This window comes from Oryzias latipes, chromosome 8 (assembly GCF_002234675.1).
Source record: "Oryzias latipes chromosome 8, ASM223467v1".
Lineage (NCBI taxonomy): Eukaryota > Metazoa > Chordata > Actinopteri > Beloniformes > Adrianichthyidae > Oryzias > Oryzias latipes.
Window position 1 is genome coordinate 8,357,699 of NC_019866.2, and position 14,055 is coordinate 8,371,753.

The 14,055-nt window shown below is 42.0% G+C and overlaps 1 protein-coding gene across 1 annotated transcript; it reads right to left on the reverse strand.

The window, feature by feature from the left end:
- Window positions 1-4,443: 4,443 nt before the first annotated feature.
- On the reverse strand, window positions 4,444-13,046 carry raver1 (ribonucleoprotein, PTB binding 1). The gene is made up of 14 exons (XM_004071605.4): window positions 12,644-13,046; window positions 11,723-11,789; window positions 10,618-11,087; window positions 9,478-9,669; window positions 9,277-9,397; window positions 9,080-9,180; window positions 8,396-8,474; window positions 7,919-8,118; window positions 7,755-7,830; window positions 7,533-7,669; window positions 6,724-6,795; window positions 6,501-6,632; window positions 6,334-6,396; window positions 4,444-6,232 (listed from the first exon to the last, which is right to left on the reverse strand). Exons 1-14 carry the CDS (start codon window positions 12,965-12,967, stop codon window positions 6,086-6,088), a joined length of 2,181 nt encoding a protein of 726 aa, XP_004071653.3. The 5' UTR covers window positions 12,968-13,046; the 3' UTR covers window positions 4,444-6,085.
- Between the last annotated feature and the right edge of the window lie 1,009 nt (window positions 13,047-14,055).

The following is a 14,055-nucleotide window of genomic DNA, read 5'->3' on the forward strand; positions in this document are numbered from 1 at the left end:
TGTGCTAATTCTATTTTGTGCAGACAGATTGATAATGTCTGTGCACTAAATATTGATTTGTCCCCACAAAATGGTACATTTTTCCTCACAAAATACAATTTTGTGCCCAAATAATACTAATTAGTGGGCACAAAATACAAACGTTTGCAAAAAAATGGTGCATTTTTGTGCACAAAATTCTAATTTGTGCAGCACAAATTTAAAATTTGAGGGAACTCTTTTTTTATGCTGTGTTCAGGGCCCCGTATAATTGGAAAAGAGAATTAACTGTTGCATTGAAGAAGCAGAGAAAGGCTTTACTTTATGGACAGTGATAAAAATCAGTGAGATGTTAAAATGTTTGCATATAACAATCTTAGATTTCCCCACTAACTTTTGTTAATGGCATTGTTTAGAGTGTCAGAGTGACCTCAAAGACATGCTTCTCCGCCGCACCTCCATAAATGTCCTTCTGGTTTCCAATAAAATGGCAATAATGTACGATTTACCAGAAAAAAGAGGCCTCTTAGCATTTTCTAACTAAATTATATTCCTTTTTACTAATGTGAAAAAAGCCTATCCAAGCCTAGGCTGGGAGCCAAATGTCAGTATTTTTGTGGTGAATGCTGTTTTATAGAATCAGTTAAAAGCGAAATGCATGTGGTTTTTGATGTTAAACAATGTAAACAGAAGCCAGATGGTGAACAATAGCAGAAGAAAGCAAAGTAGGAATAAAGAACGCTTTTAAGATAACAAGTAAGCCTATCATATGGCCCACAGTTTTTAACGAGATGGGAAAAGTGGCTGAGGTAACTAAAAGTTTATGAGGCTGGTTCTGTCCCGGAATAAACGGACATTCAATGAATATTCATGACTGAGACAGTTTAACGTGCATCTAAATGAGCTGAACTCCCTGGAGAAAAAAGCGTTTTGTTTATGAGTTGCTTTCTAGTCAAGTGTGTTATTTCCAGACTAACTCTGCATCAGGACGCTGCCTTTATTTTCCATAACAATAAGTGGTTATTCAATTTTCGAGCCCCACTGTGACCCACATTGTACAACTTTAGAGTGGACTGAGAGGAGAAGAAGAAAATGAAAAGAGGGGCAATGCCTGAGTTTTTGTCCGTAAAAAAGGGAGAAAATGGGTTTGGGCTTGGAGTTTAAATCCTCCCCACATAATCTAATCTTGTTGGGATGTATTAGCAGCAAAACTGGGGGGGTTCTCTTTCTCTGCTGCATTCAGGGAAATGCAGAAGAGTCTGCGGAGATGTTTCTGTTTTATAGACTGTTTGTCACTGGGGGAGTGGGCTGTTTTCTATGACTAATCTCACTATAAACAGCTCTTGTGGTGTGCACTTTAATGCTAGTACACTGAAATAAAGCAGTAATTCCTTGTTGCACATGTGAATGCAAGTCTTGCATGTGGATAATAGTGTTTATATCTCTAAATATACGAATTTGTCTTAATAAAATACCCATAAGGTGAAAAGCAGTAACATTTACATTTCTGAAACAGACGTAAAGCCGAGGGCATCATCGATTCTGGCGTTTTTATGTTTCTGATAAATGATGCTGCAGTGATTTCTCCTCGGAGCTCTGCCTCCTTGCCCGCCATGTATTTGGGAAAAAGAAATCACAGGTTTCAGCAGCATTCAATAGCAACTGTGCAGGGTAACTGTGTGGGTGGAAAAATGAAAGGCAGAAATCTAAATGTGTCTGACACAGCGTCCACTGAGCAGCGCTGGATCCCTCTGAGAACTCGGGTAGACAAGCTGCAGGTATGAGAAACACAATTCAAGGGTGCCAGAGGCTTTAGAAATAAATATATAACACTTCATTTTTAAAAATGCATCAGAGACAAATGCCCTAATACAGCAGGATGTTTGAAAAAAAATCCTTCATGATGTCCTCATTTCCATCGTCTCAGACGAACACTAAAAACAGAAGTATTGCTCTCTTTTGTCCCATATCATAACAGACCCAAACATGGAGAGACTCCCACTTCTCTGAGAAACATCGATCCAAACCGAGGAGTTTTATAAGGTTCTGTGCGTCAGGGGAAACGCTCGCTTCTTGTTGTTCATCTGTTCCAGAAAAAAGAAAAAAAATTTGTTCAAAGCCTTTCAGACGGATGGATGCTGGGAAGGAAAGATCCACCTCTTGACTCTGGGCTCCTCTGACTGTAGGATAAGTGCTGCCTCACGGCCCATCATCCAGCCTCCTTGCAGGCTGTGTTGTGAGAACAATATGAAGTGGAGTCTGTCATTTGAGAACTTACTGACTGCTTCACATCTATGAGATGCACATTTGAAATTCAAAAGAAAACGGGTCAATTAATAGCTTTCTTCTCTCACAGACTTTAAGAATAGAATTCTGTGGTGAAAGCAGGTCTTTTATGACAAAATACTCATCCTATTGTTCTTACAAGTGCAAAGCTTAGGCATCATGCAAGCCACAGTATAAGAAACACCTTGCTAGTACCGGGTCGGCCCCCCCCTTTCGCCTTAAGAACTACCTTACTCCTTAGTGGCACACAGTGGGCCAAAAAAGTATTTAGTCAGCCACCAATTGTGCAGGTTCTCCCACTTAAAAAGATGAGGCCTGTAATTTTCATCATAGGGAAACCTCAACTATTAGAGACAAAATGAGAAGAAAAAAGAATCCAGAAATATCCCATCATCTGATTTTCAAAGAATTTGTATATTATGGAAAATAAGTATTTGGTCTCCTACAAACAAGCAAGCTTTCTGGCTCTCACAGACCTGTAACTTCTTCTGTAAGAGGATCCTCTGTCCTCTACTCGTTACCTGTATTAATAGCACCTGTTTGAACTCGTTATACAGATAAAAAACACCTGTCCACAATGTTGCAGTAGAAATGGAGACTTATCAAACCAGAAAGTGTTTTTCCATTCTTCTATTGTCCAGTTTTGATAAGCTTGTGTGAATTGTATCTTCACTTTTCAGCTCACAGGAGTGGCACCTGGTGTGGTCATCTGCTGATTTAGCCCATATACCCCAAGGTTGGACGTGTTGTGCGTACAGAGATGCTCTGCTGTAACCCTCGGTTAGAACTACCGCTTGTTTAAGTTACTGTTGCCTTTCTATCAGTTGAATCCAGTCTGGCCATTCTCCACTGACCTCTGGCATCAACAAGGCATTTCTGTCAACAGAACTGCTGCTCGCTCACTGGATATTTTCTTTTTCGGACCTTCCCTTGTAAACCTCACAGGTGGTTGTTGGTGAAAATCCAAGTGGATCAGGAGTCTCTGAAATACTCAGAACTGAACTACTCAGTCACCTTTCTTTCCTGCTCTGATGCTCCCTTTAATTCTCTTTATCATGTCTACATGCCTAAATGCATTGAGGTGCTGCCATGTGATTGGCTGATTAGATATATTTATGGAGCTGTTGGACATACAGGTATGCCCAATAAAGTGGGTCATATGCGTGTTAACATTTTTGGTACAAAAATTTCATATCAATTCCAGCAGTAAGCATCTTGGGGTAACCAAAGTGTTGACCTGTGTGCTTTCATGGTCAGTTGTTGACAGATCCTCTGGTCAGCCAGTGCTTTACGAAACTAATGGCTGACTGGCATTTACAGCCGTTTCCCTGATCTTTGTTTTAATTTGGTTGTCATCACACGGTCTCATCAAAGTTTGAGCTTGAAGTCTCTCCTGAGCCTGCCGCATTCAAATTTAGATGTCATGTTCTTAGCAACCTGCTGATGATTGACCGTGTTTACTAATGAAAAAGAAAATATAATCCACAAAGGGAGCACCAATTATCTTCCTAGCAGAAACCTGCTTAACATTCATTCAGGTCACATTCATGGCTCTGAAGAGCAGATGAAACCTGTTAGAACATGTGCTGAAAAAACACGGGCAGAGGCACCTCAGCAGAGACTGATTTGATTATCAATTATTAAAGGTTTCAGTATGCACATCGTGAAATGTCATTACCTCTGTTTAAGCCTCCTTAGCCATGTAGGACAACAGGAGGACATTCAGCCATCAGTTTTGCTTCCAGGTAGATTTACTGGCAATTGCAGAAAATAAACAACTTTCTGTTTGCCAAATCTGCCTGCTGGGGTGTGAGAACATCAGTCTTATGGTTGGTTACTGAACCAATAAGGCAAAACACCCACTGACTGGAGGCAATCACTGCTGATTAAGAAGAGGCACTTTGGTTTATTACACCTCCAATCATGCTCAAATAAAAATGTGTCAACCCAGATTACAAAATTAAAACCATGATGGATCACAAACCAAGACTCACCCAGTTACTGGTTTTATTTTGATGCAAGTTGTAAAAGATTAGTTATTTGGTATAAAAAAAAATCTTTTTTTTTAAACGTTTTTTTCAGAGTGACTAAGAACCTTACATTTTTGATAATTTGGGAAAATGAAAACAACTCCAGAGTTGAGTTGAAGGAGTTCACACACAAAAAAAAATAAAGAGATGAATGTTTAAATAACATTTACTTGCACACGTCACACACACAGAGACAATCATGGCGGTACAGATGAGAGCAAAGCAGTCAAAATTCAATCAGTCAAACTGAATTATGAGCAAACAAGACAGTTGCATCTCTTGGTCCATACACAACATGAACAGTCTGCTGTGATGCCACTCTTCAACACATCAGCCTCGAACATACAGGGGGGGGGCAAAAATTAAAATACAATTAGCAGCAAGCATCATTTAAAAATACCAGACCAGAGGCAGGTAGGATTAAAGAAAACATAAGCTTTAGACTCCAAAAAGGATCCATTTCAACTGTTTACACAGCAATAAAAATAAAGAACAGAAATAGTCAAATGATTAAGGCCAACACAGGGCAGGATGATCACAGAGAACACTGTTAAGGCTCAAGTGTAGCTGCGCTTTTTAGCAGAAGTCAGAGGTAATGAGTTTTCACAATCAAACTGTCACCCATATATAGAAAAAAATTTGGAAAAAAAAAAAAAAAAGAATGTTGACAATCACGTGACTGAACAATCACCTGCCACTAGCTTCCATTAGTGTGTCCCCACACAGACCGGCTCCCAGCATTGCTAGAACAGCTCAAACAAAGGCTGTGTCCATTATTCCAGCAGCTGTAAACTCACCAATTCAGACTTGTTAATGAGGTGCAGCATCAGTTTTTTTTCTCCCGTAATACATTTTTTTAGACATTCAAAGATGTTCTGCAGAAACACAGAACTCGCATAACCAGAGATGATTTGACAAATGAGGATATTGGAGATGTCATTGTTTACAGTGGAAAACGGATGAGTCGTGGTCTGTGCCTCCAAGTGCGTCGCCCGACACCCCGTGCAGATGACAGACTCTGTCAAACAGGTTGGAGGGTGTGGATCAAAAGACAACGTGCATAATATTAAGGCTTCAGAGAACATCCCAGAATGATCAAACAGAAAGCTTCACCTCACAATGGTGAACATGCAGCTTCCCCTCAGGGTTTGAACACTGCATGGCAAGCACTTATCAAATACCTGAATGAAAAAAAGTAAAAAACAGCACACAAAAAAAAAGAATTTACAACATTGTGATGGCAAAAACAACCAAAAAAACATGACACAAAACACTATCGCAAACAGAATACAGAACTTTTTTACATCAAGTAAGAAGGGTCATTTAAAAAAAAAGCTGCTTTTGACAGTATGCATGTCCCTTTGCCTGAAGTTGTGGACAGTATCCCTTTGGTGAGACGCCTAAAAGTAAAATAAAAAATATATAATTGTTGTAAACTGGCCAGAATATTTCCAGGTTTGCTGTTACGACACAAAACACAGGAACTGATGGAGAAAAAGAATAAAAGGGAGGAAAAAAATTACTTCATGTTTTCACTGTACAAGTTTAACTGAAATTTTGAAGAGAAAAGTTTTTTTTAAAAAAAAGGTAAAATGTTAAATTATAAACCCATTAAAAATAAAATTAACAAACTGCTTGGGGGAAAGCAAAGAAGAGAATCCACAGATTTGCCGCAAAGACATGTGGGTTCAGACATCATCGGGTTAACTCCTCGGCGCCCTCCAGGGGTCACTCTCCAGAGCTCAGTCTGACGAGTCTCTCAGGAGGGATACCTGCGCGAATGTCTATGTTCAGAATATACGTTTCCGCTTCAGGTAGGAGTCTGCATAGTGACCGCCGAGGCCCTGGGAGTGCTGTCCTACGTAGCCGCCCTCTGGGCTTGGTTCTGGGGAAGGGATGAGCCTGGAGAACACGCGCTTGTGGCTTCCAATGGGAGTCTAGAATCACAAAGAAAACAAATAGCTAGAAAGTTTGTTTTTTTTCTTTAGCGAGTGCAATAACAGAGCACTAAATAAAGCTCAGAAAGATTCTTAATTACCTTTGCAGGATTGCCCAGACCTGGGTGATAGTCATTGTGGCTCACAGGAGGCGCTCCAACAGCCTGAAACAGAACAAGCCCACTGACTCAACACTTTAAAGAAGTCATTACAAATCTGAAAACCAAAAAATGTCAGAAAATGACATAAGATCAGAGTTGGGTCGTACTCTGTTCAGATGGGAAGTAGGGAGGCTCCGGTTGCTGGAACCCTCTGGTCCTGAACTGAAATAGGAAGACATGGGTGGACTGGGAGGATGAGTGTAGTGAGGAAACCGCTCGTAGCCAGGTGGATAAGAGAGCTGCAAGTTCAAAAGTGGGTTCATAAGAAGAAAGTGAGCATGTCGTTCGTTGACAGTAGACCATAGCTTAGAACAGCAGACTTCACAGTACCTGCTGGCTGAATCCTGCCAAGGCTGCAGCATCAAGGTTCTCCTGCTGTTCGTATAAGTGGGCTAAAGGATCCTGAGGAGAAACACCAGATGGGCATCAGACCACATCAAATCTTATGGACCGCAAGCAGAGCTACGATATGCAGGTCAGCATGCATAATAAAGCTGCATTTGTCTCACACAGAAAGGAAAAAAATTATAGCTCTTAAAGACCCACTCTGATGTAAAATAGTGTTTTTAGCATTTTTAACATGTTCTTGTGGCATTTTTCTCATGATGGATGACATATTATGAAAATTAAGCTCAAAGTTGCTTTTCTGAGCATTTCTTTATTCAAATCACGAATGAGGAGCAGACAAAAAAAAAATTGCATTTGTCACGTAGAAAATACACTGGGCGGGTCACAAGCTCCCTGTTCCTCTCCATTCGGATGCATTCACTTGCAGATCCATGTACGACTTTGTTTTCCTTTTCCGAGATAGTATCTGGATCAAAACTGTACAGCTGGATAGCTCCAATATTGCTCACCGTTATAGTTGCACTGGTAATGTTAGGTTGTGGGTGTGAGGGGCTGTAAGCTAGCAGGAGAGCTCTCAGCAACGAGGAGGGGAAGGGGGAGCTGCATTGCTCCGTGCCAACAGTTCCACCCACAACTCAGAGGCAAATTTCTACTGAACTACTGTTGATCTGCAGAAACTATGTCCTAGTTAACAACAGTTTTTTTTTATATCTTGGCTAAAAACAACATAATCATAATTAAAATTGGAAACACTTTTACTATAGATTAAAATATGATCAGAGTGGCTTTACCTGATGTAAAGAAGAGTATTCAGGGCTGTAGGAATCCTGGTAACGCAAGTTATAGCTTGGCTGCATGCTGTGATGCATGTGCTGGTTAGAAACATTACCCAGCCTCTTCCTGTAAGGGTGAGGTCTGCAGCTCGCACCTTAAGTGGAATAATAGTAAGATGTAAACTCCTCCATCTCAGCTGAATGTTTCAGTTGATCCAGCATCACCAAAACAAAAATTACCAGAAGCAAAACCATTGCCAACATGGAGAAAGGTGCTCTGGTGAAGATCAACATCTTTCAAATGATCGCTCAGGACCTAAAAATGGCAGAAAAGAACGATTTTTTTTGCACATTTGAAAATGAAAGTAGCTGAAATTGTTCTCAGAAACCGCTTGAAGCAGTACCCCTTGTGCTGTGAGGCCATCTGCCCCCACCATGCCACCCATGAGGGGCATGGAAATGCCTGGTTGTGTGGGAGGGGAACTCTGAGGGAAGCCGCACGTTGATGTAGGGGAATCCTCCACTGACATGCTTCTGCTCGGTGCCATTTGCCTCACTTGAGGCCGAGCATCTGTCTGGAGACCCAGCCCTGGCACCCCACCACCTAAACCAATAAAAATGATGGAAACGCACGATGAATCTAGTTGATGTGAACTGTTCTTCAGTCCCCTGTGAACTACGAACATAAGGATGCCAAATCACACCGAGCCATAAGTTATTACTGCTTACATAAGGGCACATGATTTCCTGAAGGGAGTGCAATGTTTGGTTAAAAGGCAAAGAGGGGTGCAGATGTTTATCAGATTTAAGATTTTTTTTTTTTTTAATTGAAGTCATTAGTAGCTTAAGGAGCGTTTGGCTGAAAGCGCCTGATGCCTGACCTTGAGAGAGGTCTCCCAGCAGATGGAGTCCCTGCTGGACGGGAAGAGCAGCCAGAGGATTCTCCCCAATGAGTCCAGCCTGATGGTCAGGGAAAGAGAGGTGCATCACAGGAGGGTCACTCATTACCAAAATATTTATAGAGGGAAAGAAAAGAAGAACCCGAGAAGCACTTCAAATAAAAATCATCATTCGAGTTGATGTTTTCTCACCACACGATAAATGATGTCCTCACAGAACAGGTATTGACAGCTCTAGCATAAAATAGAGAAGCACACCTACTGCATCACTCAACACCACTCAAAGAGCACCCCACACAGAGTCATCAAAACTGCTCGCTTTTCCAGCGAGAGCTCACCAACACAGGTAAATCTGTACTCTAGCACCAACATAAAAGGACTGGGAATCCATCAAGCTTCACCCCTCACTTCACACACTTGATAGCCAAACACTGAACACCCTCATCACTCACACACACACAGCACTCAAGGGCTTTCTTTAATGTGCAGCACCTGAGCCCACAGAAGATGACTCCCCAGAAAGGCTTGCTAATGGCACAGAGGGACAAAAACCAGGGCGGGAAGGAGGGAGAAAGCAAGTGAGAGTGGGAGACGATGAATCAAAAGCTGGATGGGGGACCAGCAGGAGGAAGCATGTCAGAGCAAGGGGCTGGAATGCAGAAGTACCTGCTGGGCCTTGGCCTGGTTCTGAAGGAGCAGCTGAAGCAGGGCAGCTGAAAGAGCTGGGTTCGCCAGCAGTGGCATCGCAGGGGCTGCCCCTAGTAAGCCTGCACAACAACAAATAAAATAAACAGCCCACAATTCATGACTGAAGCAAATGTAGGATCGATTCATTCAATGGAAGCAGCAGAGGGGATCGTTACCTTGTTTGTTTCCTTGCAGCAGAGGGTTGAACAGCATCTTGAGTGTGGCGGGGTTATTGAGACCCGACAGGATCTGTATAGCTGTGGGGTCAGGAAGGAGACCTTTCCCTCTGTTTACAGCCTTACAGGGAAAGAGCAACGGAACAAATCAGCGCCAGAACAACAACCGACCTATGCAGCATATTGATTTTACTGTAATACCATGGTTTGTGCAGCAATCAGAGCTGCCAGCATACTTCTTCCAGGAGGGCCCGGGGCACAGAAGGACACCCTGACGTGCGTCCCGCCCAGCAGCCTGCCATCTGTGAGACGCTGTGCTTCCTCAGCCATCTCTGCAGTGGTGAACTCTAACACAGCAAAACGCCGGAAACTTCCGTCTTGTCCCTGAGCCAACTATGGGGGGGGGGGGGGGGGGGGGGGGGTAATTCAGCTTGCATTAACACAAAATACTGGATTGAAATGAAGAGTAGCATGTATCACCAGGCAGCACACATCAGTGAGTGTGTCATTGGATTGAGGGTCTATGAAGGTTACACACTTTCAAAAACACAAATTTGTCAGTATCTGTTCAAATGTCAGAAATACTAAAGTAGTTTATTAACCAACACTCTAACAACGTCCAATTTGCACACATTAGCATTGATGTGTTAATAATGATAAAACTGTAAATTCATAAAGCCCATGTTAAACAGTTAATTGGTTATTCATGATTTTCTGTACAATAAAGTTTTCTTTCCATGTATTTTGATATAGTTTGTCCCTCAATGCAGCCTGGGATGCAATAACAAGAGGTCACAACATTTCAAAGCACGTCACTCATCTTGTTAAAACCTGGAAAGTCAAACTAGTTGTAGTTGCATTTGTGGGCAACAGAAGACAACAATAGTTTCTGTCATGCTAAAGAGGCACCCCGCTCGTCTCTCATTCCAGAAAAGCCCATTGAATGACACCACCTGGGGGGAGTCAGCTGGTCATCGCCATGGAAACCTGCTTTAGCCATTACTATAGAAACTTGGAGTGATCACATTAAAAGTCATTTAAAGGGTTCTAGAAGACAATGATTTGAAAAATAAAAACTATTTCAAATATTCTTCAAAAAAAAAAAAATTCTTTCATCTGAGAGGCAACTTTACAAACATCTGAGTCCCACTAAGCATTCACAGGGCTGATGCAGCATAAATCATCCAGACAAACCAAGAAAGATAAAAAGCAGAGTGCTAATAGTGAGGGCTGTGTTAACAATGTATTGATTCCTTTGGTGTCAACTGTTATCAGGATAATTAGTTATCCTAAGGTCATTCATTCCAGAGTGAAAGTGTGTTTGGCAGTGATGAATCTGACCTGGCAGAAAACGGGAGCGTGGGTATCAGCCAGGGCACTGCGGATGTCCTGGGCTGTGAGTAGGCTTGCAGGCAGACGGTCCACACACAGACACTTGGAATGCAGCAGGGGGTACGTGAGTGCGCCCACCTCGGTCCAGTGGACGTACAGCATACGGGAGCCCAGCTGCTTTCCTAAGAGTTCGGACTTGGCCCTGGCAGCCGAGTCCTTCTTCATGTACTCTACAAAGCCGTAGCCCTTGGAGTGCCCGGTGGTGGCACTGTAAACTAGAAAACAGCGCTCCAAGTTGCCAAACGGTCGCACCAATTCCTCAAACTGCTGCTGGGTAAAGGCTTGAGGTAAGTTGGCAATGCACAGTAGAGCATCAGTTGGCTGGAGCTGCACAGAGATCTCCCTGTCCCGAAGAAGGTGTTGGTGGAACTCCTTAATGGCACACTGGGCCTGCTCTCCATTGAGTAACGTTACAAACGCTGGGGGAGCGCAGAGAGGGAAAAGAGGACAATTTTGCCATGATTTGAGTAGGATAACTTTTCAAAAGATCAACTTCCACACAGGAATCTTCAAAACAGGCTTTGTTGCTAACACACTTCCTGTTAATGTCCCCGTTCTAATGTCAAACAAATAACAGGCTGGGGGAACCGTGTCAGGAAACGTATTTTTTGTGTCAGTGATCAACTTCATGATCATGTACATGAATTGTCAACATGACAAAAGTCAAATGAGAAGAATTTGAGGCATTTTAATAGCTCAGCTCAGTCCTATAGAACTGAGTGCAAACACCATAGAGGAAAATGATGACCAGCCTTTGCTTTGACATCAAAGTAGATGCCCAGCACTTTCTTCATTTATCACAAAACAATCTTCATTTTTAAATAAATTCATTGTTCTGTCAATGTAAGTTGATTAAAAAGAGCCAAAAAAGTCATTTTCCAGAACAAGAAAGCATGTGACAAGTCAAAAAGGTCAATACTAGACTTTGTTTTAATGCAGCATAACATTACGTATCCATCCATCACTTGTAAATATGTTCTCTGTATATGAAGGTTAGATATATCGTACATTCAGTCATTCAAAATAGTAAACAAAAAAGAAATATAAAACCAACCTGTTCCCTTGTATTTGTCAACAAAACAGTACTTCAGATCATAGTTGCCCAGCAGCTCATGGACCTCCTGCAAAGACCAAAAAAAAGCTTTAAATTTAAAAATTGAGAGTAACAGAACCTAAAAGCCATTGTTGTGAAATTTATATTACTGCACCATCTTTAGGTAGGTTAACTTTGGGATTTTCCAATAATGAGAAAACTCAACAACTTGCATATGTGGTGGACTGAGAGTTTGACAACTGAAACATTGTTGCAGGAGAACTTGTTTCACACTGCTTCTGCCTATTCAAAACCGAATGGTAATGCTCTCTAGCATGTTCTGTAACGTTTTGTCTCCACCTTCCATCTTTTGTTGTATGGCAACTCGTATCTCGAACTCGCGTTACTCCCCCATTTTTTTTGACAATGGTATCGCCCGTAGGCCTATCGTCGCAACATGAGTGAAATATATAAAGTAAAAGATAAAAATAAACCACACAACCAAACAGATTTTCGTTTGAAACAACAGGTAGACTGATAAATAATATTTTATGTTCTGAATAAAATAAATGGCAAAGTAAGAAATCAAACTGTCAACGTTTTTGTACTGTTCCCATAAAGGCCGGGGTGGCAGGTCACGCAGGACAGATGGCCATCAATTGTAAACTAAAATAGTTGTGACCACTTGACATTTCACCCAATTATTCTAAACCGAATAAAAATGTTACAGCATACTACACGTGAATTCATACTTTCTGAATTAGAAACTGTTGTAATTAATTGAGCAATTTGATATTTCTACAACACCTAGACTAATAACAAGCTAAACAGGCTACCAATAGCGTGACAATCATGTTGGAGCTAGGCTAACGCTAGCAAAAATACTTTACCAACGAGATAAAGTAACAATGTATCCAATTCACCAGCAGCTGGTAATCATACCTGATTAGTGATATCGGCGGGTAGATTTTTTATTATAATCTTCCTTCGGTTGTAAAATTCCCGACGAGTTCTCTCCAAGCGACCCTCAATCTCTTCGGTGCTCAGTGTTTTCAAGTCCTCCTCGACCCTCCGCTGACTCTCGCGGCCCGATGCCCCGTCCTCCTCTTCGGGTACGGATTCGGAATACCGCTGGTCCCCGGTCATCCAGTTATCCTGTTCCACAGCGAGGTCACAATTCCCGGTAGTTGGACGAAAAGCAAAACTGAGCCCGGTGTCTGTGCTGTCTTCCTTGCCAGCAGTGCTAACAGACACGGGAGCCGCCATCACGCTCTGTCTGTGGTGGAAGTTTGTCACCCTGAAAACTCACTTCGATTTGAGCAGTTTAAACAATACACACATGGCTCCAGCGCGGGCTCTCATTGGACGAGAGGGGGACGCATTCTCCATGACGACGACGCAATCTGCGAGGGAGGCGGGGCCACCGGTGGCCTTGCTTAAACTGCAAAATGCCACATGCATTAAACCCACCGAACCACAAAGCCCAGACTGTTTTTAGAATCACATTTGAATATTTGTTGAGCTATATCTTTCAGAGTCCTTCACCTTTCTCTGATCCTTGTCATTGCCATTATGTCCGTTGATAAATTTTCAATCCTTACCAAGAAATGGAAACATTTGTTATTTTAGCCTTTCTATAGAGCGACCAATACCCTATTTAGGGTCTGTTCGCTTTATGCTTTTACTTTTTAAGTTAACATAAAATTATAAAAAACACTGTGACTCAATGAATTACGGTAGTTTAGTTATTTGCATTACACTGGGAAATTTACACAAGCCGAAAACGGCCCGCCCCGTTTTTTTTTTGTTTTGTTTTGACTGTTTTCTCGTGATTACGAGATTCACTACCTCGTCATCATAACGATAATGAAGAATATCCTGTAGCGTCGCTTTCTCCTTTTCCCGCACTGATTTCCCTGTTTTAAGTTTCTTCATTTTGTAGTTAACAACAATTACAGCAGGAAGACAAAACTCCCACCAAAAGCTGTTTTTTTTATTCTACTTTTTTGTTTATCAGTGGAGCTGCGCTCCTCATACTAGCGGACTGAGTTGGGCTGTTCGGGTTCCGCTAATGTCTGGAGCTCTTTGAACGCACCACGCAGAGACACATCTGCTGGCACTGAGTTCTGTCATTCAACCTATTGTTGGCATTTTTGAGTAAATAAGGTGGGGGTTAGGGGGTAAATGGGTTGGAGCTGTTGTAGGTCAAGCCATTTTCGGCTTCCGTAGAAATGGACCTTTTGGCTTCAGTGTTGTTGCCTCTAGAGGGCCACATAGTCCAGGTCAGGCCCAGACTAGGACAGGTGGTTTGTCAAGGGCAAGAAATATTTCCAATATTGGATGTTTTCAGGAAT

Coding starts and splice junctions, on each gene's coding strand:
- raver1 (XM_004071605.4), bottom strand. CDS start 12,967: ATGGCGGCTCCCGTGTCTGTTAGCACTGCTGGCAAGGAAGACAGCACA. Junction 11,790..12,643: donor CCGCCGATATCACTAATCAG/GTATGATTACCA, acceptor TGGTCTTTGCAG/GAGGTCCATGAGCTGCTGGG. Junction 9,181..9,276: donor GCTGCAAGGAAACAAACAAG/GTAACGATCCCC, acceptor GTTGTTGTGCAG/GCTTACTAGGGGCAGCCCCT.